Source organism: Rhipicephalus sanguineus, chromosome 1, assembly GCF_013339695.2.
Source record: "Rhipicephalus sanguineus isolate Rsan-2018 chromosome 1, BIME_Rsan_1.4, whole genome shotgun sequence".
In the NCBI taxonomy this organism is placed as follows: domain Eukaryota; kingdom Metazoa; phylum Arthropoda; class Arachnida; order Ixodida; family Ixodidae; genus Rhipicephalus; species Rhipicephalus sanguineus.
Window position 1 is genome coordinate 195,690,629 of NC_051176.1, and position 26,508 is coordinate 195,717,136.

At 48.2% G+C, this 26,508-nt stretch overlaps 1 protein-coding gene across 1 annotated transcript in view; it reads right to left on the minus strand.

Moving 5' to 3' along the window:
* Positions 1 to 22,293, minus strand: part of LOC119404958 (voltage-dependent calcium channel type A subunit alpha-1) — a 561,845-nt gene extending 539,552 nt beyond the window's left edge. Inside the window, exon 1 of the mRNA XM_049418585.1 lies at positions 22,144 to 22,293. Within this exon, the coding sequence (XP_049274542.1) occupies positions 22,144 to 22,226 (83 nt within the window). The 5' untranslated portion in view covers positions 22,227 to 22,293. The remainder of the gene's footprint in view (positions 1 to 22,143) is intronic.
* Positions 22,294 to 26,508: the final 4,215 nt, after the last annotated feature.

The window sequence follows — 26,508 nt, forward strand, 5'->3', positions numbered from 1 at the left end:
ACAGGAGCAAAGAAGGTGGAAACCCAGCGAGAGCAGACAGAGCGAGAGCGACCGAACGAACAGGAGCAAAGTTGCACCATGAATGCCTTGCTCAGCATTATTGAGTCGGCACCGCCGCGAAATCGCCCATCTTCGGGAGTTCTATATCAGCATAAAAACCGCGCGTAAAACCTCTCAGTCACGGAAGATGTCCGGAACGGAACCGTGGTTCTCCCCGTCATCCTCTTTAGTACTTCTTTCTCCGGCGCTGTTATTTTTAGGTCGCACATCAACGACGGAGATCAAAGACCGCGAGGCGCTTTTTATGGATGCGGGTGATGTTAATGCCCACGATAGAGAGTGGGCCGTTCTCGTTGTCCGGATGACCAACACGGCGGACAAGGAACGTTCTGTCTCTCCCCGGACAAGGCGCGCCTTTCTCGTGGGGCTGCGTGATGCGCCGCAATGATGCAAATGTACCCGAAGGAGAACGGGCACTTGCTATCCAGCTGAGGGATTCACAAGGCTCTAAATATGTTTTTCACCAAACCCGCGTATACATAATGTGCGAACCGAGTTACGAGCCTAAGTAGTATGCCAAGTGAATTTAAAGGGGCGGGTGTGGATAGCAGCTCGAAAGACTTGCTGAACTCACCGCTCGATATCTATTCCGTGGTTGCGCGAAACATCGGCTCTACGAAGGTACGTCTGGATATTTCTTGCAACCAAAACGCATTATGGTGATGCTGAATGTCAAGAGTGAAGTTGGGAGACACCATGACGCAATTTATTTATTTATTTATTTATTTATTTATTTATTTATTTATTTATTTATTTATTTAGAAGCTGCTGTAGTAATTCACTAGAATGTTCCTTGGTGTTTGAACAATGACGTGAACGTTAGCATTCGAATGCGACTATACCATGCAAGTGCGGTATGTAGAACCGGTTTACAATGACACCTCTGCACATTCTGCGAAAAATGAGTGGTTGCTGTCGTTTTGACAAACGACAGGAACCAGCCCTACGTGTGGGGTCGTTTGTCAAAGACATATACTTTGGACTCGCGTTCTAAACCGAACCCGATAAACCAACTACGTGGTACAGATCGTGGTCAGATTTCGTCTTGGCCACGAATGTAGCGAAAGTGATCGCGAGACCCATCACGGTGTACCGCAGCGACCACAAAGCGATTGTCACTACCGTTACTCTAATGCAATAACGCATTACATGTGGTAAATGTGCACACTTAGATTTTTTTTTTCTTGTCTCTAACTCACCCTTGTATTGCTAATACAAAAAAAGGGGGGGGGGGGCGATTTTATGAACCCGTGCAAAAACGCGCTCCAATACACTTACATCGTTTGAACACCCAACATTTTACCTTTTTGATAGCTATGTTGGCTGTGCTTTTTGCACAAATTATTTCGATGTCTGCCAATGGTATTGGTTGATGCAATGTCAATACCATTTACAAAACGCTCATAAAGTATAATGCAACCTAACATGACCGAAGTTGAACTTCAGATGTTCTCATTATGGGTCGGAAGCACTACCTCTCAGCCGCGGCGCCGACGTTGTATCATGTACTAGTACAGCAGCAGAAGAGCGTGATGCCGTGTGATATGAGAGAACGGCAAAACGGTAGTATCTCCGCAATCAACGTTCGCTAACTCCACAGTAAATGTACGTGGTCTTCTTATGCCTATTCTTATTGGTAGGATAATGCTCCGCACGCAACTATAAATGTTCACACAGATTGATACTGTATGAAACAGCGCTAGACTAGTAGTCCATAATTTTGAATTTTGAGTCGTCCTCTATTTTACACCATAAAAAAATCGCAGTTTCGCCCCAAGGGCGAAGCAATGAATGCAACAGCAACAAACAGGAATGTTATACGAAGCAAGGCTCACACATAGAACACCGGTACACAGAACTCACACATACAACATGCGACGCGCGGGGCGATGTTATCGATTTGCACTTTGTACGGACCATGACGGCGAAGGCGACGGCGTAAATGCGACTAAAGGATCCATATTGGCCTCGAGGTCCACCACTGGAAACGCCGGCGCCACCGTCGGCGTGACGTGCTTGGCAGGATCACGTGGTCTCAGCGGCCGCGTCGGCTGCTTGTGGCGCACTGCCGCGTGCTTTGAAAACGAGTTTCAAGTCCCACATACGCTGCGGTCTGTTCAAATTCGGAAGTTTTCTCTCATTTTCTACTCAAATGAAACCATTGTAATAGAGTGGCTGCCTCCGAAGGCGGCGAACATGGGGCGCTACCGCTCGGTGCCGCAGTGCCGGGCTTATGCAACGGAGCCCAGTGTCAGCCTGCACCGGTAACCGTGGAACAAGAAACAGCGTGAAGCATGGGTTGTAAAGCTAAAAACCGGCAAGTAGCCATCCGCTACGAGTCTTGTGTGCAACAAGCACTTCCGCGACGAAGACTTTTGTTACTGCGTCGGGCCTGCGATGTTCGGTGAGTAGCAGACAGCGCGCACTGAGACGATGGCTCGCGCGCGCTTCCCGCTGGCAAATGATGCTTATCTGCCACAGGATGGTAAAAGCGCTGCCTTTTACCACGTGCGATGCCATCTCAGAACCCTCCAATGCGACCTCTTGATCGTCGGCCCCGTGCTCAGCGTCCACAAAATCGGCTGCAGATGCGCAAGTCATTGTTTAGATACGTTAAATTAAAAAACGTACAGGGTCCCTTATGCATTAGTTAAAGATGACTAGAAGGCGAAAACCATCTTCTTCTTGTCAGTCGATGTACTGATTCTCCCGCGCCCCCCTCCAAAAGCGTTCTGCACCTAACGCGGTTTTGCACGGCCTCCGTGACCGATCACGGAGGCAATGCAAAGCGACCATGACGTGTGAATACATCATCATGTGACGTCACATTATGTGACGTCATAATGACGCTACATATATTGGCGATCTGTGACGTCATATGGTGACACCATAGGTCGGCACTGTAAGAGAATACTCACTCACACTCACTCACCCCAATTTTTTCAGCCTTCGCACTCACTCACGTTCATAATCACGCCTACTCACACTCATAGGCACTCACTCACGTTCATACTCACGGCTACTCACACTCATAGGCATTCACTCACGTTCATACTCACGCCTACTCACACTCATAGACACTCACTCACGTTCATACTCACACCTACTCACACTCGTAAGCATTCACTCACGTTCATACTCAGACCTACTCACACTCATAGGCATTCACTCATGTTCATATTCACACCTACTCACACTCATAGACACTCACTCACGTTCATACTCACGCCTACTCACACTCATAGACACTCACTCACGTTCATACTCACACCTACTCACGCATATAGGCACTCACTCGCGTTCATACTCACGCCCACTCACACTCATAGGCACTCACTCACGTTCATACTCACACTTACTCACACATATAGGCACCCACTCGCGTTCATACTCACGCCTACTCACACTCATAGGCACTCATCCACGTTCATACTCACGCCTACTCACACTCATAGACACTCACTCACGTTCATACTCACGCCTACTCACACTCATAGACACTCACTCACGTTCATACTCACACCTACTCACACTCGTAAGCATTCACTCACGTTCATACTCAGACCTACTCACACTCATAGGCATTCACTCATGTTCATATTCACACCTACTCACACTCATAGACACTCACTCACGTTCATACTCACGCCTACTCACACTCATAGACACTCACTCACGTTCATACTCACGCCTACTCACACTCATAGGCACTCATTCACGTTCATACTCACGCCTACTCACACTCATAGACACTCATTCACGTTCATACTCACGCCTAATCACACTCATAGGCACTCACTCACGTTCATATTCACGCCTACTCACACTCATAGGAACTCACTCACATTCATACTCACACTTACAGGCACTCACTCACGTTCATACTCACACCTACTCACGCATATAGGCACTCACTCGCGTTCATACTCACGCCCACTCACACTCATAGGCACTCACTCACGTTCATACTCACGGCTACTCACACTCATAGGCACTCACTCACGTTCATACTCACACTTACTCACACATATAGGCACCCACTCGCGTTCATACTCACGCCTACTCACACTCATAGGCACTCATCCACGTTCATACTCACGCCTACTCACACTCATAGACACCTACTCACGTTCATACTCACGCCTACTCACACTCATAGACACTCACTCACGTTCATACTCACACCTACTCACACTCGTAAGCATTCACTCACGTTCATACTCAGACCTACTCACACTCATAGGCATTCACTCATGTTCATACTCACACCTACTCACATTCATAGACACTCACTCACGTTCATACTCACGCCTACTCACACTCATAGACACTCACTCACGTTCATACTCACGCCTACTCACACTCATATGCACTCATTCACGTTCATACTCATGCCTACTCACACTCATAGACACTCATTCACGTTCATACTCACGCCTAATCACACTCATAGGCACTCAATCACGTTCATATTCACGCCTACTCACACTCATAGGCACTCACTCACATTCATACTCACACTTACAGGCACTCACTCACGTTCATACTCACGCCTACTCACATTCATAGGCACTCACTCACGTTCATACTCACGCCTACTCACACTCACAGGCACTCACTCACATTCATACTCACACTTACAGACACTCACTCACGTTCATACTCACGCCTACTCACACTCATACGCACTCACTCACGTTCATGCTCACGCTTACTTACACTCATAGACACTCATTCAAGTTCATATTCACACTTACAGGCACTCACTCACGTTCATAATCACGCCTACTAACAGTCATACGTACTCAATCACATCCATACTCACACCTACTCCTACTCATAGGCGCTCACTCACGTTCATACTCACGCCCACCAACACCCACTGATGGGTATACTCACGCCCATACTCGCGCCCACTCACACCCAGTGAAGTTCATACTCACGCTTCCTCACACTCACAGGCACTCACTCACGTTCATGCTCACACGTCACGACTATTGGTACTCGCTCGTGTTCATACTAACGCCCACTCAGACTCATAAGTGTTCACTCACTTTCAATAACGCCTCTCACACTTATTGGTACTCACTCACGCTCATACTCACGTGTACTGACTATCATACCTACTCACTCACGTTCACACTCGCACGTACACACACTCATAGCACTTACTCACGCTCTTACTCACATCTACTCCTACTCAGTCACGTTCACACTCACGCCATCTCACACTTACAGGCACTCACTCACGTTCACACTCACGCCCACTTACGCTCATAAGTACTCACGTTCACACTCAAGGGTACTCACACTTATGGGCACTCGCTCACGTATATACTCATACCTGCTCATACCCATCGGTACTCACCGACCCATTCACACTGGTAAGTACTGACTCACACCTACTCACACCGGTGCTCACGTTCATACTCACAGCCATTTGTACTCACGTTCACTCATGTCTACTCACTCCCATGGGTACTCACTCACATTCACACTCACACGTATTACACTCGTATGTTGCCTTCATACTCGTGCCTTCTCACATCCCTCGTTACTCACTCATGCTCACACTCACGCCTTTGAAATGAGTCTACTCATGAATGAACATGTCAAGCTTTCCGCTCTACTCACACTCATATGCGGCCCCTGATGTCCATATTGAAGTACACTCCCGTTCACAGATACTCGCGTTTACACGTCTAATAGCTCCCATCTTCGATCATGACCACTCACACCTACTCAACCTCGCCGGGTCTCATTCACATCTCTCTGTCACACTGGACAAAAGTTTTGTATGTATTCGCATCTAAGATGATCATCTCTCATATGTTCTCGTTATATCCGAACGTGCAGATTTGTAAGTTTGTAATGGATAATCTCAGGGACAAACCTATGGATAATGGATAACTTGTAATGGATAGTCTCAGGGACAAACCGCGGATGTTAACACTGGTTCAAGGGAAATGTGCTATGTATATGTATTAATATTTTTTTTAATTTTAACTTTATTCAGACAGACATTGTCTGGGATGAAGGGGCTGAAGGCAGATGCAACTCCCTGACAAAGGGCCCCCTACCCATATATTGCTCAGGAGATGTCATATAGGACGTCGGGACCGCGGAAAATTTGTTGGAATTAACCGAATGCCGAATTATCGAAAGTGTCAAGGAAACAATAAACAAGTGTCTATTACATCAATGCATTCGCATTTTCTTGATGACCACTTAAATTCATGGTTCATATCTGGCATAAAAGCAATGCAAATGCCGCAAATTTCTTCATTCGCAACTCCGTTCCCAATGTGACCGCGGCTCAAGACAGCCGTGTCTTAACACTAAACGTGATCTGGCCCCCTCCATTTTACGTACCGCCACCGCCACCACGCGCACGTGAAGATAACTTCTGCGCCGGAAAAATGATCGACAAATGATCTTTCGTTCATCGTAATGTCGCAACCGAATTTTATACCAGCATGCGCACTGCGGCTGAATCTCTTCACCTTCAACAGCTTCCACTATGTTCGAGTTGCGTGACATTGCGCGCGCATTGCCCGAAGTCAAAACGAGGCTACTGAGTGCCGCATCCGCTGTGGACGAAAGTGCGGTCGCTAAATTAAGACACGATCATAGCGACCACGCAGTTCTGAAGGCGCGTGCGCGGCCTGCGCCCACAGTCGAAACGAAACTGCTGGGCACAGCATCCCCTGCTGAATAAAGCTGGCTCGCTAATGCACAATAATGAATGGCTACTACACAGTTCTGAAGCGACGCGGCGAAAACGAAACTACTGCTTGTCGCAGCTTTGACCCGCAGGCGCCGCTGGCGCTATGGACGCGATCATAGATATATCACCCACGCAGTTCGCGTGCGCCAAGCAAAATTGAAGACAAAGCAAGTGGGCCGCAGCCGTCGAAGTCTTTGTCGCCAACAACGTGATTATGGCTAGATCGTGGACGGCGACCACGCCTTTATGAAGGACCGCAGCCGTTTGAGTTTTTCGCGAATGCCGTTTTTCCTCCTGTGAGTCGAACTCCGAGTCGAACCTCGGTCAAACCTTGCTTGGTGCGCTCCGAGGATCGTCCGAATTAACCGGGTTGCGGGCAACCGGGTTGCGAGTTGCGAGCAGACGAGCTGTCGATGAGACCGGAAGTGCTAATATTAATGTTTGTTCGGTGTTTTAACGGCATAACGCAATATAAACATACATATTATCTATTTATTGAACTCAAAATCAACAACGAAGGTAATAATGAGGGTGTTATCGTGATTATAACATCAGCCAATGGTGGAACTGCCGACAATCGCGTCGGCAGATCGCGTCGAGAGAAGAGGGAGTGATTTTCAGCTGACTTTGAGAATTTATTGCAAATTCTAGGCCGCTCGCTTCACTATAATATTTGGCTCGCGTGTTCTCGGGAGCCTCCACTACCGATTGGCAGCGCTTTTTGACCCTGCTCAAAAAGTGTGTCAGGGCCCCTTTAATTACTCAGCAAACACATTCGAGTACGAGCACCCGAACGATACGCAGCGCGCGCGGACGCCGTCTACGTCGAGATCAGACATGTCATATGCTAGAATTGGCGCACATAACTCCCACAATCACGTAAACTCACTTGATTCTGTTATAGCGTCATCGCAGATGTTGGCGAACCACGAAAACAGCAAACAGAAACCAAGGAAAAAAGTGCACGGCGGCGACAACAACAACGCGCGCCGTCGAAAGTCTCGCTTTTTCACCTTACCGGCGAAGCTTGCCAACTTAAGCGATCAACGCGTACGTGCTGGAAGCATCCTACTATATCTGCACCTCAAACTAGCGTCTTTAAGCCAAGAAAAACCATAATATATAGTGCGTCTAAGCGCTCTGTGGACGGGCTTTTTTTTTCACGTTCCCACGCGCGGAAGCACGCTGCACACTCAAGGTTGATAGAAATGTTGTTATGAAATAGACTAAAGCACATCTACAAACGACATCTTGCACCTTCAGCAGTGCAGACACAATGTGCGATCAGCAAAAAATGACCCTTGATAATTGTTTGCATCGCTCATTTTATGGGAGCTTGTACAGCAACGCGCATAACGGCATCCCCAACAGCCCTGCGGACGCAGGCTGCTGTTGGAAAGGCTGGCAGATAACTTCCGCAGAGCTGCTGCAGACGCCCAGCTAAAGCTGTATAATTAGTACCTACGAATGTAGTACACTCACCGTTAACGGGCGCACGTTGTTCGTGTCCGCCGCTCCATGAATCCGCCCTCCTAGCGTGACTTCGAGCACGCGGAGCCTGGCGTCAACGCCACCGAAGATGCGCATTTTTGATCGAACACAAAACTGCACGACAGGCAACTGACGCAACCCGCGCAACCGACGCAACGCACAACGCATTCCAAGAGACCGAGCAGACAGAGAGAAGGCCGAGGCGCGGCGCCAGCCCGGCTGGCTCCGTCGGCGAGGGAGGCGAGCCAGGCGAGCCACCGCGCCAGAACGCGCCGAACGGCAAACGCGCGATACGTATGGCGCATACGACGGCGCCTTCATCGCGGAAGCCAATCGAAACGCGCTTTAGAAGAGTCCCGTGACTCCAGCCCAAATGCTTTCTTTCTCTCATCTACCTTCCAAAAGGGATCAAATGGACACCTGAAGAGAGTCACGCGGCCGTGACCCTCTTTTGACTCTTCTTTTTCTTAGAGTGTACTGACTCACACTAATAGTACCCTCATGAGTGCTCACTCACGTTCAAACTCACGACTACTTACACTCATGAGCACTCACTCACGTTCATACTCACGCCTACTCACCCTCATGAGTGCTCACTGACGTTCACACTCACGTCCACTCACACTCATGAGCACTCACGTTCATACTCATTCCTACTCACACTCATGAGTACTCACTCACGTCCACTCACACTCATGAGCACTCACTCACGTTCATACTCACATCTACTCACACTCATGAGTACTCACTCACGTCCACTCACACTCATGAGCACTCACTCACGTTCATACTCACATCTACTCACACTCACGAGTACTCACTCACGTTGACACTCACGCCTACTCACCCTCCTGAGTGCTCACTCACGTTCACACTCACGTCCACTCACACTCATGAGCACTCACTCACGTTCATACTCACATCTACTCACACTCATGAGTACTCACGCTTACTCGCCCTCATGAGTGCTCACTCACGTTCACACTCACGTCCACTCACACTCATGAGCCCTCACTCACGTTCATACTCACATCTACTCGCACTCATGAGTACTCACTCACGTTCACACTCACGCCTACTCACCCTCATGAGTGCTCACTCACGTTCACACTCACGTCCATTCACACTCATGAGCACTCACTCACGTTCATACTCACGACTACTCACACTCATGAGTGCTCATTCACGTTCACACTCACGTCCACTCACACTCATGACCGCTCACTCACGTTCACACTCACGACTACTCACACTCATGAGTGCTCACTCACGTTCACACTCACGTCCACTCACACTCATGAGCGCTCACTCACGTTCACACTCACGTCCACTCACACTCATGAGTGCTCACTCACGTTCACACTCGCAACATTCAAATGAGTGTGAGTGAGTGTGAGTGAGTGCACTCATGAGTGAGTGTGCCGAGCTATGGGTGACACCATCACGTGACGATTATTTTTTGTGTCACTCGTGTTGACGCCGCCGACGCGGGACGCCGACGGGCAACCTTCCCATTTGATGAGGCATGCATTGCTTCATGAGCTACATAAATTTCGCATTGCCTCCGTGATCGGCCCACCGGCCAACCCCATGTATTTTCTTGGAGCCTCATTTATTTACGCGGGAAAGATGCCACCCTGTTGGCGTTAGACACGACACTGCTGCCAAAGTTGCTCGTGTACACGCCAAATAATTACTATCCTGTTTTGCGGCTGCTGGTTGCTGCAATACCTTCTATTTTATTCACCGCTATTTCAAGTTCATGTGGGTCGTAGTTCACAGCCGACGTTTGCAGAACAAGTCCGGCAAACGTTACTGTATTTTCTTTCTTTTCCTAGGCGTCGCATGCTACTACATGCTCGGTCTCGTAGGCTGGTTCTTCTTCCACCAGCAATCTCGAAGTGGTGAAGCTATGGTCTATGAATCTGTTGATGACAGAGAGCGGCAAGTTCACTGGAATGCAAATGGAACGATAATTAAGGAGCATTAAAAAAAGGCGTCGCATTTGCTCACGTTTTGTGTGAGCACCAAACAAAACGAATGCGCTGAATAAAGAAGCAGAAGCGGCGGCATTTGCCCGCTGAGAAGACCGATCAATACGCAGTGCGAGACAACTTGTCAAATGACATTGAAACGTACCCGAATTTCGGCTGAAAAAGAAAAAAAAACACTGAATCGTCGGGACAGCAGATCACAAAGTTGCCATGCGCGCCGAAGCCGCAGTTGTAAGGAAATTGTTTTTGAACTGCTTTGATAGCGTCCGAGCAACAGTACTTGTTTGTTTACTCACAAATTCTCATATTTTGTGGCCTAAAGTTCACAGCGCGGTGCCAAAACGCGCTCGTAGCAAACGCGAAACCTTCAGTACGAGCTACATGCAGACGCTCATACATGCAGAGGCACCGTCAGTCGTCGCGAACCCGTGCGGTCGCTGGCTTGAGGCTTCTTTCTGTTATGCTCCGTTTGGTTATACAGGCAGTCTACTCTAACGAGATATTTCACATAGTTTGCACTCGGTGAGTGACTACCTTTCACGCAAGAAGCCGGTTCAGGGGTCTCCAACGCGGTGACAGAGTGACGCGGGTGCTCGGTTTTCTGCAAAGAGACAGCGACTGTAGACTATCTTGTGCTTTCAGTTCGTCGAAAATGATTATTTTGACAGTAAAGAACACAGTTCATTTCGAAAGTACTTACAGAAATGCCCTGGAGGGCTTCCGCGAGGTGTTTTTGTAGAGCGCGGACAGCAGAACCTATGGGCAGCGTGCCGGCGGTATCCTGCCTAGCACGCAATCGAGGCGCGCCCGACAGAGGGCGACTCCGTAACTCCTCGAGGCCAATAATTGCTATCGGCAAACAAACATGCGCACGATTAACTATGATTGGCTGAAATGTTTATGCTTGCGAGCTAATCTATGTGTATGTCTAATGCCGACATAAAAAAAAAAGTTAGCGCAGCTTGCACTAAGTTGCGCAAGGCTGGGTCACAGCAGAGCTAGTGGGCACCTAGCTGGTCCTGGCTTGGCTAGGCTTTTACCCTCTCACGTCTCTCTTTCCCATCACTTGCTATTCTACACTATGCATGACTATGCGTGCTCTTTTTTTCTATCTTTTTTTGCATCTGTTTCTTTCTCTCTCTGTCTATTTCTCTCTCTCACCTTCTATCTTCTCTTCTCTTTCTTCCCTTTCTTTCTATCTCTTTCTCTCTTTCTATTTCTTTCTCTGTCGTTCTATCTTTTTCTTTCTTTATTACCTTTCTTTCTCTATATTTTTCTTTCTATGTCTTTCTCTCTCTCTCTCTCTATGTTGTCGTTTTCTCGCCAACTATCATTTTCTCTCTTAATTTTATTCCCTTTCTTTCTATGCTCCATTAGTGTGCCTGGATAGCCGAGTGGTCAGGACGCTCGCCTTCGGATCGTGGGTAAGCGGGTTCGAATATCGCCTCTCCAAGAAATCCTATTCCCCAAGAAGATATCTCTTTATCTTTATCTTTATTTCTCTCTCTCTCTCTCTCTCTGTACTCGTTCTCTTGCCCAGGACAGTTATTGCATCTCTCGGCGCACGTGTTCTGGAAGCGAAGAGGACGAAGAGAGCACGTGCCGGTTCGTGATGACAATTTCTGTTCGATGTGCACGGACTAACGGTCGGCACAGAGAGCTCCGCTGTTAAGACGAAGCTAGCGGTAAAACTAAGCAATCAAACAAAAAAGCACTGCATGTCTACTTTGGCAGCGAGGACGCCAAGAACTTGAAACGAAGCCCGAGAATGAAATCCGTAGCTTATAATGTAGCCGGACATGTCGTGCCCGAACAATTAGCTGGCGCAAACTGCTGGGAAATGAGCATGTGCGGCTGGTTGTTGACTTTGTGAAAAGTTTAAGCTCCCGAGTACCCCTAAATTTCGCCCAGTCTTTTCAGCGCACCACAAACAACCTTATAGCCCTTCCAAACTGAAGAAGAAAAAAAATGCAGTAATAGTGTTCTGCTTATAAGACATGCAGTTTCAACATTTGAGGGAAAGCAAGGGGTGCAGTTGGCATCTTATTCGCCAACGGGGGTGTTATTTTTCATAGTCCCTAAACTGTGAAATCTAATAAAATCAAACTAAGCAATGTAAAGGAAAACACTTATACGAAAAAAAAAAGCATGGAGGACTCTCGAGCTACGCCTTTAAGAGTAGAACGCGAGAGCGTAATCGGGCCCTGTTCGCATCGCCTTCACATTTGTTAGCCAGGCTTCGCTTCTCGCTGGATCCATCAACCATGCCTCGAGGAAAGGAACGTATGTGCGCATAACATTGACCATTTTAAACTCTCTTAGAATGTATGCTTACTGCAAGTACAGTTGCGAAGCTCCCACTACGCCATAATTAATCATTTTTCCAATCAGCGAGGTAACCACTACGTTTTCGTAAGGCAATACGCGAACCTACGCAGTCGCACACTTTGTTGCTGGTGGTAAGGATTAATTGTGTTATGAGCGCTTTGCAATGGCTTGGCTTTTAACTTAAACCCACTCGTTCCGCAATTCATTCGGTGTGGCACCTGGCGCGATTCCATGCTTCGGTCACGCAATATTACATATGTACGCGCAACTCCTCCCACTACATGACGACTGTATAGTTCTTTTTCGTTTTCATTGTTCTTTTTTTGTATCAGAACAGTTTCCAGCACTGGCGTGGCTCTGTGGTGGATCGCCTGACTGCAACGCAGTAGCCCTGGGTTCGATTACGGCTCGCACCCATGATTTTTGCTATTTGCATCCCTCGCTATTTTTTCGCTCGTCGACAACGCTGATTTTCGCTCACGTCGCCGCCCCCGACGACGACGACACCGGAATGTCGGCGACATGGGCTCTTTAACGCCATCGCGTTAATACCTTCGACATAGCGGCAGAGACGAATTCCGCTAACACGGAGTACGGTCACAGTAGGAGCTAGACTGTGCAGTCGAACCGCATACCAGAGGCGAGAGCGCCCGAAATTTCTCCCGTTGATTCGTATAATAATACTCCTCAATCACGTCCACCCCACGAGAGGCAGTCCTAGCGAGGCGAGCGCAGACGTATACTCCGACTCCCCGCAATCGTACAAGGCAAGAGCGGGGTTCCCATCAGCATAACATCCGGTGGCTTGCCGGATAACCCCCCACGTTCTGTGGAAATGCACGAGTGGCGGCGCAGCTATACAAAGCCACGTGCCTACTATACACGTATACCTGCAACATTGGAGGAGTAGCGAATGGACTCCTCCAGGAGCACTGCTCGAACATGTTCAATTTCTAAGCCTGGCCGAAGATTAGGGCCTTGCTTTTCTGAGCGGGACCGGACTGGGGCTTGCCTTAAGTAACACATACTCTTTCTGTCTCTCCCTCTCTCTCGCTCGTCACTGTGGCGTTTCGCAAATCGAGTCGTTAGGCGGGCGCACTAATTAGTAATCGCTGTATAGCGCTCACAGAAACAAAGACCGAGGAAGGAAAAAAGAACACAGCGCTAGTCTTGTTCTTTTCTTCCTCGGTCCTTGTTTCTGAGAGCGCTCTACCATCAACGAAATGAATGCGTACCCACGAGCGCAGTTTTCACTTTTATTTCGGTATAGCGCCACATATTGTACCTTCTTAAGGCTGTCTGCATAACACTAAAGAATCGCAGACATATGCATACCGTTTTTTTTTTTTTTTTAACAGAATACAGCACCTGTTGTCTTCGCTCAAGAACTCTACGTCCAGGCGGAAATAGTTCGCCGCAACTAAATTGACATAGAAGAGACTAACGAAAACTCGTTGATTAACTTTTAATTATTGACTTGAGAGCAGTTGTTCATAAGGGAAAGTTGCTAGGGGTCACATTTTATGGAATGTACATTTCTTTTTTTTTTTTAGAAATCGCAAAAGTTGCACGCAATTCGAGACATTATCTAATTTTAATGGCGATATCGAAACTGAGCCTGCCCGGCGTGCAGGAAACGCGGCCCCTCTTTTACGTCGGACCGCAACTACCCGTGACACGGAAGTGACGAAATTTGAATGAAGGCGCGTCGCGGCACTATCTTTTCGTTGACATCGGCAAATCATCTCCGTTGCGCCAGCGGATCGCCTCAACTTTGCGTGTGATATTTGGTGCTTATATGTTACCTTTCGCGCTGTGCCCAGGAAACCGCAATATCCGCCTTTTCTTTCCCCGTACTGCTTAAAATTCAGCGGTAGTCACTGCGGCACTCCTTGAGACAGGCGAAAGAGTTTTTTGTTTCATGATCAGATTCTACTTTGGCGCGGCGTCATTCGAAATTCGCCACTTTCTTGTCACAGGCAGTACCGGTGTGATGCAAAAGAGCGGCCGGATATCATGTGCGCCGCGGCGGTCAGTTTCGATATCGCCATTAAAATTCGATTATGAATATATCTGAAATTACGTGTAGCTAAACAACTAAACAACTACCCTCAAGACAATCATTAAAAATCTCATTAACTACTTTTTAAGCAGTCATCTTCAATGTCACTTTAGCCGCGGCGATGTATTTCCGCCTGGACATTTTAAATTTCCGCCTTGACATCATTAAATTCTTATAAATAACTGTATTGTCTAAAGAAAAACAGAAAAAAAACTGTAGATGTTTTCGTCCTGAGTAATCCGCAAACATGTACATGAACAAGGCATGCATGGACATGCCATCGAGAATCACCGCCCAGGCGAATAAGCATCACCAACGAACATGCACAACGAACAGCTCATGGTTTTCACAGCGAAGCCGTGTATAGATAGGTTCTGGCTGCCGTGCACAAAAGATGCCTATGTAGAACGACAGTTTTCGGCGAACCGATTAACTCGACTAATCCAGCGTTCTTGCGTCGAGAAAATGGACACGGTGTAGAAGCAAACATAAAGGCGTATGATTTCGCCGATATTGCAGAATGACGTGAAAAATTTTGCCTCAAGGACAAGACCACTTGCACGAGAAACGAACGCCATTTTTGTATTTTTGAAAAAACGGGCGTTTCTCATGTATACTACAATATTTCATTTTGAGACTGCCGTTGGCCGCCGCTGATGATGTGATATGCGTCATGCGCAAGAGAAATACCGGGATCTTTGAGCGTAGGTCTCTTTATTCGCTCAGTATAGTCGGTAATGATATTACATAATTCCACTATAGCAACGTTCACTATACCAGACCTATACCGTCACAGTGTCGCTGACTTCCATCTTTACAGTAGTGGAAGGACCCTGAATGTTTGGGATTAGGTTTACGTTTTGCATGGTTGTTGCTTGTCTGAGCGTTGAATAAAACAAGCAGGAGATGCCGGTACTATGGCGCTCATTTGAACATAGCTCTTAGTGAGCAATACGGAATCAGGTTTGAAATGCGGCCCGTAAGGGTAAAGTATTGCGACATGCACATAAGTTACTCGACTCCCCGCGAGAAGTGCGCACGGACGGATAATTTTTCTGGGGGACAAAAGAATCTCGGGAAGGAGGACCGTAGAAAGCCCACGAAACGGCGACAGCCTAAAAGTGCTTCATCAGCACTGGCTCTCGCAGTAGTGTGCAATTTTCCGAAGCCTTTTAAGCGCACTTAGCTTTCGTGGCAGAAGTTGAAAAGTCCATTAGGCACATCGGATCGGTTTTCTTCGCCTCGGCAAGGTAACATTGATACATACTATATATATATATATATATATATATATATATATATATATATATATATATATATATATATATATATATATATATATATATATATATATATATATATACACTCACACACACACACACACACACACACACACAAAGCGAAAAGCCATGGGTTCGACCCCGGCCACGGCGGTCGCATTTCGATGAAGGCGAAATGCTCTGCTGGCCCGTGCACTGTGAAATGCATGTTTAAAGGTCCCAGTTGGTCGAAATTACCGGGAACCCTCCACTACGGCGTATCACATGACCTGGGTCACATTATAGGATGTTTAACCCCATAGACCAACCAGCATAGACGTATATGCGATGATTTGGGAATGTCAGCCATATGACCTCCATCCTTATCTTTCGGTGAGTTTACTTCAAATGAGAAAGTTCCCCTGCATGCATACTCTTCTACATATTCCAGAGTCCGGTTGCGAATCGGGAGCTCTCGATCTCTGTCTTCCACTTTGGCAGTTTGTCAGCCTAGTTCTTCAATAATATTATTGGAATTCATTGCCATTATTGCTGAAGAGGGCAATATCGTCTGCGAACCATAAATCAATGAGGTATCTCCGTTAATATTTATTCCTATTTCTTCCCAATCTGGTCCTTTAAATGCTTCTAAACGCGCAGTGAATGAGGATGGAGAGATTTCATGCCTTGCCTGATCCCTTTCCCCATCACACTTTTTTTTTTTGCTTTTGTTGTGGAGAAACAGAGTAGCCGTGGAACACTCATAGATGCTGGCTAAATTATTGTCACACGTGTGACTTGCTCATTGACGAAGCATTGCCTCCAGAACTGCTGGTACCTCTACTGAATCGAATGCCTTTTTGTAGTCTCTATGGAAGCACGCAAGTTTCGCGACGTTATGGATGAGCACCCAAACTGTCACGCGAGCACTCGCGGATACGTTTGTAGATGCAATGCGCGTGTTGCAATGTGTATGAAGAGAAGCCTTCTTGTGAGCATTATAATGAAATACTACACAAGATAAAGGTGGACATTTATCTCGATTTTCTTCCACCTGCCGCAACATGTAGTGCTAAGCAGTGTTTATATTGATGCGTCCCACAGGTCGAAACCTAAATATCTTGCAGTAGTTGTGTTTGCGCATGTGAACACCAATTCAGGTAAGCACTGCGTAGTGGGCAACGACGCCGAGAGCCCGAGACGTAACAAGAACGAAAGCGACGTTCAATATGCTTGTCGAAGAAAGGATTCCTATATATAGGAGCGGCGTATGCACAGAGAATCAAATCACATCCCTAGATAAGGTTTCTACATCCTTCGCGTGACAGCGGCAAGCAAACCTGCGTTTTCTTGAGAAAAAAGTTAAGTAGAGCGAAGGAAAGCAGTTTGAGTAAAAAGAGAAGGAGCGCGAAGATGAGTGAACATATAGCGGCCGACCGTTTGTGCGCAACGTGGGGCAGGCAGAGAATGAAAAAAACAAACAAACAAAAAACAGCGTTCTGCCACCTGCCTCGCAGTGTGTCAAACAAGTGAAACATGGGGCAGCGTGTCTGTAATATTTGTCGACAGTACCGGCGGAGCTTGCTCGCGACCGTTTTGCGTCACCTGCGGATCGCGCCAGCATCCGCGCCTCGTCTGCGGCGTGCGGAGCGACGAGTCGGTGAACCGAGGGCGAGTGCCGACGCTGAGAGCACTCGCTGTTCGCCCTCTCCGATTTTACTTTTCTTTAAACTCGAGGACCATCGACAGTCTCTTCGAGCTTCTGTTTGACGCTAGATTCGGGTACGGTGGATTGCGCGCTGAGCTCCGCAAAGAGCTTTTCTTGACAGTAGCAGCGCAACGCCGACTCTCTGTCGCGCCGCCGTCATGTGCCCCTGCAGCCCAAACACCGCGCTATTACTTTTTTGATTACTTCAGCAACTTGACTTGTTTTTTTCCCCCTATATTTCCTGTATTTGACACGTGGCTTTTCAAATGTCACTTTTGGGATGCAAGGATGTTTATAGCAGCTACAAACGGTTGAATTCAGAAAAACGCTCGCTTCAACTTTGATAACGGCAATGGTGTCTTGAAATGCGCAAGGAGGGGCGGGAGGAAGCGACAGTCATTTCTCTTGACGGCATTAGGAAGCGCCTTTCCACTCTCCATACCGACTTCCTAAAAGCTTTACGAGAATCAATAAATTTACTTCTTAGCATTCACGTTGGAATGGCTCATCTCATCGTACTGCAAGAAAATGCAAAAAGAGAGAAAAGATTCAGCTATACTAAGCAAAAAATGCGCACTCGCAGCTGCCGCGGTTTTCGCCACCTTGTAGGCTTCTCGGTTTGTGAAGATAAATCCTGGCCGCCAAGCTCGGTTTGCGCTACGCATAGAAGACTAACCACGGTCATGTCTGCCGTGTAGCCGTGGTTAGCCGTAACCAGGGTTAGTTTAACCGCGGTGAAGGCTGCCCGTGTGACAGGGGTATTAAATGTGAAGCAGTCCTTGGCGATGCAAAGCCACTTTGAGCGTATCTATGCATCTGTCTAGCCGCCAACTTCACGGCGCTCTAGTGGTCTTTTCGTAAACTTGATATATACCGAAATTGTTGCAAATCAGTTCTGCGGAATCCCGCAAGGTGGCGGAAGGGTTAAGAAAGGGAAAATAGACAACCACCCGTTTGCAGCACGAAGCCACAAGGAAATCCATACGGATTTCTCAGAAATAAAGCCTCTTAGTTGCCGAAAAATTCGTCCTGGTCCGGGGATCGAACCCGGGACCAATGCCTTTCCGGGGCGGTCGCTCTACCAATTGAGCTAACCAGGAAGCTAGCAATTGGCAGCGCGAGGGCGAATTCATCGACAACTCGAAGCAACTGGACACATATTGCAAATCAGTTCTGCGGAATCCCGCAAGGTGGCGGAAGGGTTAAGAAAGGGAAAATAGACAACAAGGGAAATAGACAAATAGAAACATGAATGACAGGTCACGACATGAATTTTCATGACATGCATGTCACCTGTATCATGACATGAAGGACACAAATCCCATCAAGCTTTGTTGAAGGACCATGACATCGTATTCTGCTGGCTGCCAGGACATCGCTGGCAATGACCTCGCCCACAAGGATACTCAAACAGTTCCAATATCCTTGTCGAGAACAGACGCTGCGAGGGGCCTTCATTCACGTGCTGAGACAATGTCGCAAGCATTGTGGAGCAACCCCAGCGTCTGGAACTACCGTCTAAGTTAACTCGATCCACCGATGAAGCTTCCAACTTCATCGCACCTCCCTCTCCGTGACGAGACTCTACTGCGCAGCCTGTGGTTAGGAGTGGCTTTTACTAAAGCGTATTCTTTTGACTTTGAAGTGTCAGACACTTCCAAATGTGCCTCCTGCAACTGTAACAAGACGATAGAACATATCGTCACAAGAGAGAAATAGATAAAAAGGAAACGCAGGGAGGTTGACCTGGTGTGAGTGACCGGTTTGCTACCCTGCACAGGGGTGGGGAAATAGGGGTAGGAAAGAGGACAGAGAGAGAGAGATGTAAAATGAAAACGAAACAGTGGACGAGACGATAAGCACGTCAGCATACCAGGGAGTTCGCTTGACAAAATAACAACAACGATATTAGATGCGGTTCCGGATCTCGCCGAAAGAGCGGTGCGCTAATAATTCCTGATCTATAAATTTAGGAAGGCATCTTCTGGCATTGAATTAAAACGCCGGAAGGCTGACATTCCTGCCCATGTAACTGGTAAGCCACTCAAGGTTACAACATCACGGGCAGTGCTTCAGTTTAGTAATTGCCGCATTGGTGGTATTGAATACAATTTTTTACTTTTCTTCGTCTTTTACACCTGTTTGTACTCTTCCTTTGGGCGTATTTTGTTTTTGCACATTCTCACACCATATTTTCACCGCTATCGCCGGTTCGCTCACGTTTTATTGTTGTTTTACACCTGTTTGTGGTGGCTTTTCTTGACGCATGTTGCTTGTCGTACATTTCCACTGTTACATTTTCCCCTCTGTGACCTGTTTTTGCACTGTTTTTTACTATACTCTGTTATCACGCTGGTTTTCGTGCCTTCTTGTGGAAAGTGTCCCTTTTCGGCGCATACTGCACCATGCTATGGTTGCAAAACATTTCTGCCAAGCAATTCTTTTGATACAGTTATGTTACAGTTATGTTATGGCCCATGCTTAGTTCTAGTTACCCGATATACGCGATACCTGTGACGACAATCGTGTTGGGGGCCCTCTGTCATAGCCATGTATATGCGCATTTTTACCATGGCACGTATTTCTTGACGATGACCGGACCGTGACCGAAACGCTGGAAGAAATAATCATTTTCATACGTTCGTCCGTTACTTGGACTGCTCATTATATATCAGTTCCCACAAGTTTATACGTGAAAAGTTCATGCATTTCTTCAAACCGGCATCAAAATATAATAATATTTGGAGTTTAACGTCCCAAAACCGCGATATGATTATGAGGGACGCTGTAGGGGAGGGCTCCCGAAATTTCGAGCACCTGGGGTTCTGTAACGTCTATAAGTACACGGGCCTCAAGCATTCTCGCCTCCATTGAAAATGCGGCCGTCACGGCCGAGATTCGATACCGCGATCTTCGGGTCAGCAGTCGAGCGCCATAAACACTAGACCACCGCGGCGGAAAACGACATCCAAGTCGACATTTCGATGTAAATATCAAATATAAATTTCCGCGACAGATTTAATAACCTAACTACGTTTGCAAGGTAACTAGTATATCTGGAAATTAGACAAATGACGCTGCTTCATTATTATGGCTTGTTTGCGACCGAATTTATTTACACTATCGCAGAGAACTGAATGACAGCGTCTAACGTTCATAATTCCAGCGTGTCACCATATTCATGGTACTGTATTACAGGCACGCCACGCGAAAAGCCCGAATCCTTTACTGCGCATTATGCTACGTCTCCACCTAACGTAGAGAGTGAAAACACTATATTTTTATTTCCTATTTTAACAATCCTAAGATAGGGACGTTGAACCCCAGATATTATTAACAATCCTAAGATATATTTTCTTGTGCGCTCTGGGAATCGACGTTCAAACTACGTCTTTCTAGGCGGCTGTTTGATGCAAACTTTGGACAGCCTGCATGTTAAATATGTTATATACTTTTTTTCTATACTTATAATGTCAAATATGCGTCATGTCTCTCGCGAACTAGTGCGTTTCACGCGGTGACGTATACAGGGAAGGAAGGAGCCTGCGAGAGCTGAAATTTTTTTGTGGATAAATCAATAAAGCGGAGCAATTAGTGTTCGCGGAGGCTTTGGCAACACAGACACTTGCTCGAAAGCTTATCAGCCGAAGCGTACTGGTTCTTTCGATCTTTCGTGATCGAACGTCTGACGAAAGCCAAATCGATTCGCACGCACCGCTGAAGCACACTAAGCATTGCGCACGGTCAACGCTACAGCTCGGCTCTCTCGCGATAATGTGCGGAGAATTGATTCACAATCTGGAGGTAAACAATTCTTGCGCTGCAGTAAGTGTTTCTATTTATCTGTCTCTCTTTCGCATTTTCCATACACAGCGGCACTACCGGGCTCTGCACGTCGACTGCCGCAAAGCGAATGCGCGTTTTAACATAAATTTATCCCTAACGCCCTATTTCAAGCAAAAATGCCAAATAAGTAATAAAATAACAAAGAGCGCGTTATGTATGCCGTTCTGCTGCGGGTAAAACGTATACCGACGAAGACAAACACCCGGCTCTTACCGCGATTACGCCATGGTTGAGATTACAACCAAGTAGAAGGTTAAACGAATTTGAAGACGCGCTGCGTGGAAGCTAGGAGTACACAAACACAGGCTTTATCTCTGAGGACGTCGATACCTCCGAACGAAATCAACGGTGTAGGAAACGGCGCACGAAGGTGGGACGCTGCGCGCTATCGAAAGCCTCCCTCGCCGACCACAGAGTTAGTAAGGCACGCATAGCGCCGTGCTTCGGTACAGCGCGGGCAATGCTCGCAGCCCGCTGACACGATTCATCCCCCTCCCACGGATCGCCCGCCGCAACATTCACGTCACACACTGGGGGGCGCCAACAATGAGCTTGCCCGTTGTCCCTCGCGGTCAATCCGTAAATGTCGCGAAGGAGCTCGGGGTGTTGCTTCTCCCGGCAACGGCTCCTGCGGCGCGTGCACGAAGAGAAAATCAGCTCGGTCCTACCTCTGGCGGGCCCGGAGGCGACGCTTTCGGCGCTCGGATATCCGCTCTCGCACCAGGCGCGGGAAGCGCAAGAAGCCCGACATCTCTTGTGCACTGCCACGTGTCTTGTATTCCGGCGCGTACACACTGTTTCGGCTCACCAAAACACAATGCGCGGCAGCGTCGCTGCACCTGCGGCCAGCGCATCCCCGTGGCCATTGTTCCCAGACTGATGTGCAAGAGGCTCCCCCGCGGCGCATCCACTCCTGGATGTCACGGCGTCGCCCGAGCCGCGCGCGACTGAAACATTAGCCGCGATCGGAAACCAGGTCGGAAAGTTGATAGAGACGAAAACAAACAATAATGTGTATCGTAAATTATCAAAAGACTTAGCGCGCAAAAAAAAAAGCCAGCAGATGTGGCGGCGCGATTTCTTTCTGCTTCAATTCGATGCCTTTCTTTCCCCGTAGCAAAACATGTCATACGACTCCGTTTTTATTGAAACTGTTGCGCGCGCTCGAGGCGTTCGTATTTAGAAGGAGAGGCGCGGAGCGGTGTGGCATTACCGCAATGTTCGTCGCATCGCCTGCTTTTTCTGCTTTTATTTTCACTTTTGCTTGCAAGTGTCAGCGCATTGTACTCTGAATCAGTTTAACGACACGTCAAACACACGCGCGTACGAATTTTGCGAGAAGGCGCGCCCGGACTACAAAAAACGCCCTCGATCCCTACCCTTTACTTCCCTTGAACCCTGATATCGGGCACGCTAAAGCTCGCGGCGAAAGCACCACGGTGGAGATAAAGAAAAAAAAGAAATCTAAATTATTTGGGTTTCCGCACGCACTTGCAAGCTAGCTTGCAGGGTTAACGACAAGCTCTCTCGTGGAGTGTGCTCGCTTTTTGTCGTTCCTTGGTTTGTCGCAAGCGCAGTTTCCTGACAGCCTTGCCTGCGAATGAAGCTGGGCAAGGAGAGAAAGGTAGGGGAATTCATTCCGCAGTGCGCCTCGGGAGAAATAAACCGGTTTACGCTCTGTCGTTTCGGAGTCTGCGCTGCCAAAGCACAATAAAATATGCACTCTCGTTTTCTCCTACTTTACCTTGCCGAGTCTAAACGAAACCTTGGAATCTGCAAGCGGTGCAATGAGGAGGTAACACCTGCAGCGTGGCGCAGCAGGCGCAGTAACAAAACAAACAATGCAATACCGATGGCGGGGAAATGGACGTGGTTCCACTGTAGCAAACGCTATGCAACATGGGTTACGTAACTTTTTTTTTGTCGTTTCTTGCTCTAGGCCGTTCCTTTCTGCTTATACGGGACGTAAGGTATGCATCGAAAACGATAAATATGAAGTCGGGGATTGGGCGGGGGTGCACTGTTCTTTTTTTGTTCCTTCCTTCGTAAGAAACGAACACTCTGCGGAGGCGAAAGGAAGGTCTCGACGAAAGGAAGAACTGTGCGTACACGTTTCGAACGCACGAGAAAACGAGGTGCACGACGGCGTGGGTGGCGGCACGGTTCGAACGGCGGCTGCCGTAGCAGCGCGTGGCTCCGCCGTCAGACGGAACGCGCCACGTCGCCGTGGCCCCCTTCCGCCATGAAGCCGTGCTTCTGACAAGCACATCACGACACCTGGGGCACGAATTGATACAGCATATTTGCCCGGCAGAAATATTCGCCCGTGGTGCCCGGCCGACGTCGCGATTGCGTGGCGTCTGTTACTACTGTTATTACACGAGCCACTCAAGCGCGTGAACCGCCTTGTGATTGCGCGGGTATATATAGGAATGTGTGCGGGTGTTTGGCGAATTTCAGTCTGAGCGTTTCCTGCAGGCAAAATAGCAGAAACATATTTTGTGAGTGAGTCTCAGGGATTTAATTGGGTGCCTTTTTTTTCGCTGTTGTAGTTGCCCACGAAAACGATGCGGCGCACTGCCTACACCGCGGAAGGGCACAGTCGAGTGTGTGAAGACGTGGCCCTCATTCCGGCTGCGCGCAGCACCTACAACCACCGCCAGTTTTTTACTCGCGTCCCCAGTACCGAAACCGTCAGTGATACGACTGTGTCTAAATAGGTGACCGGCAAAGGAGCGAGGGACTGTGGGATGCGTCGTCTAATGCCGGTTTCCGGTTCGAGGCAAGCAGAGAGAGAGAGAGAGAGAGGAACCTTTATTGAAGTAGGTGATGCCCCTTATTAGCACCGGGCTGGTCGACATCCCTAGTCCGGGACGTCATTAGTCGAAGCCGCCGCCCGAGCCCGCTGGACCAGAGTTCGCTGTTCCTCTAGTCCTGAGCAATTGAGCAGGGTCGCCTCCCAGTCCTGTTTGGTGGGGTTGGGGATTGGGGTTAATTTTGTTTTGATTTGGCAGGCCCAGACCATATGGTAAGTGTCGGCCACTGCACCACAGTACTGGCACTGCCCACTTATTTTGGGGTCGTATAATGTTTTAGTACCGCTGGACATAGCAACGTGTTTGTCTGTAGGCGCCGCAGGACGCGCTCCTCCGTTTTCGAGATTCCCTTCGCTGGTGCAGGATACAAACGGCGTTTTTCGATATAGTAATCTCTAATTTCGCGGAACCGTGTTAAGGGTGTGGGACGTTCAGGTCCATTAGGGCTACGGGGAGTCTCCCGGGAAGTAAGCGCGCGGGCCGCTGCATCTGCAGCCTCGTTACCCCGGAGACCATGATGGCCTGGAGTCCATATTATTCGTTTTGGGGTGGGATCGCGGTCCCTGATGCTGAGTTTCAATATTCTATTGGCCAGCGGAGAGATTTCCCCTGCCAGATAGCTCTCGCATGCTCTTCGAGAGTCTGTAACTATTTGTTGTGATGTAGGATGGCATGCCGCCAATGCGATGGCTACCTCTTCCGCCTGATTTGAGTTTGTGGCTTTGAAAGTGAGGCCGTTCAACTGCGTTCCTTGATGTACGACCGCCGCCGTGTAGTAACCCCTGGGTGACGGTCCAGCCACGTCGACGTAATAAACCCCATTACGGGAGCCAAGCCGTTTTTCGAGCGCCTCGGCGCGCGCTTGCCTTCTACCCACGTGCGTCTCTCTAGTCATATTGCGGGGAAGCGGGGACACCCAGATTTTTGTTCTCCAAAGTTCGGTTATACGCTCCGTGTGTTCAGTTTAGCATTCGTGTCTGATCGATAGCCGGTCCAGTAGGCGCCGTCCCGGGGCGGTCTGCGTGAGACGCGTGTACTGATTTGTCAGATGTGCTTCGTTTAGCTCCTGTATGGAGTTGAAGACTCCCAGTGCAGAGAGTTTCTGATTTGAAGTGCTGATGGGTAGGTCAAGGGCGCTTTTAATTACTTTCTTGAGAATCGCATCGACTCGGCTCTCTTCGTGTTTAGTCATTCTTAAATACGGCGTTGAGTAGAGAATCCTACTTGTCACAAAGGCGTGGGCGAGACGAAGCGCGTCCCTGCTTCGTAACCCCCCGCGTTTGTTTGAGACTCGGCGGATCATGTGCCCTACCTGTTCCCCAATTTTGCGTAGCTTGTCTAGCGTCGTTACGTTTTTGGTTCTGTTGTGTATGAGGAGACCAAGGATTCGTATTTCGGAAACCTCTTGAATGGATGCTCCTGATACCGTCAAGTTCAGGGTCGTCCTGTCTTTTATGTTTGCTCTGATGTGTAGAAGTTCACATTTGGCAGGAGCGCACTGCAAACCGCACTGGGTTGCATAGGCGTCCACAATGGAGGCGGCCTGCTAGAGGCGCTCTTCGATTTCTCCTAAACTGCCCCGATTTGTCCATAACGTTATATCATCGGCGTATATTGCATGATATACCCCTTCCACATTTGCCAATTTCCGCGGGAGCTTCATCATGGCTATGTTGAATAGCAGCGGGGAGAGGACAGCTCCTTGCGGGGTTCCCCGCGTCCCCATCTTGAATGGTCCGTGTTCCTCGTCATCCATGCGGAAAATCGCTAATCTTTCTGAGAGAAAATCTCTGACGTATGCAAAGATTTTTCTGCCGCAGTGGGTACTGCTCAAGTTGGCCAGGATGCTTTCGTGTTTAACGTTGTCGAATGCTCCTTTAAGGTCGAGAGCGAGAATTGCCCTGTCGTTGTGCGTAGAGTGAATGGGTTGGATAATGTCTCGCTTGAGTTGCAGGAGGATATCTTGTGCAGATATGTGGGGCCTAAAGCCAAACATGGTATCTGCAAAGTATCCCCTGCTCTCGAGGTACGTGGAGAGACGGTCCCTAACCATTGTTTCCATTAATTTGCCAACACACGAAGTTAGTGATTTAGGTCTGAGGTTGTCAGTGCTGATTTGCTTGCCGTGTTTTGGTATGAAGATGACTAATGCTGTTTTCCAGTCGGTTGGGAGTGGTTGGCCATCCCAGATCGCGTTAATGTACTTCAAGAGATGCC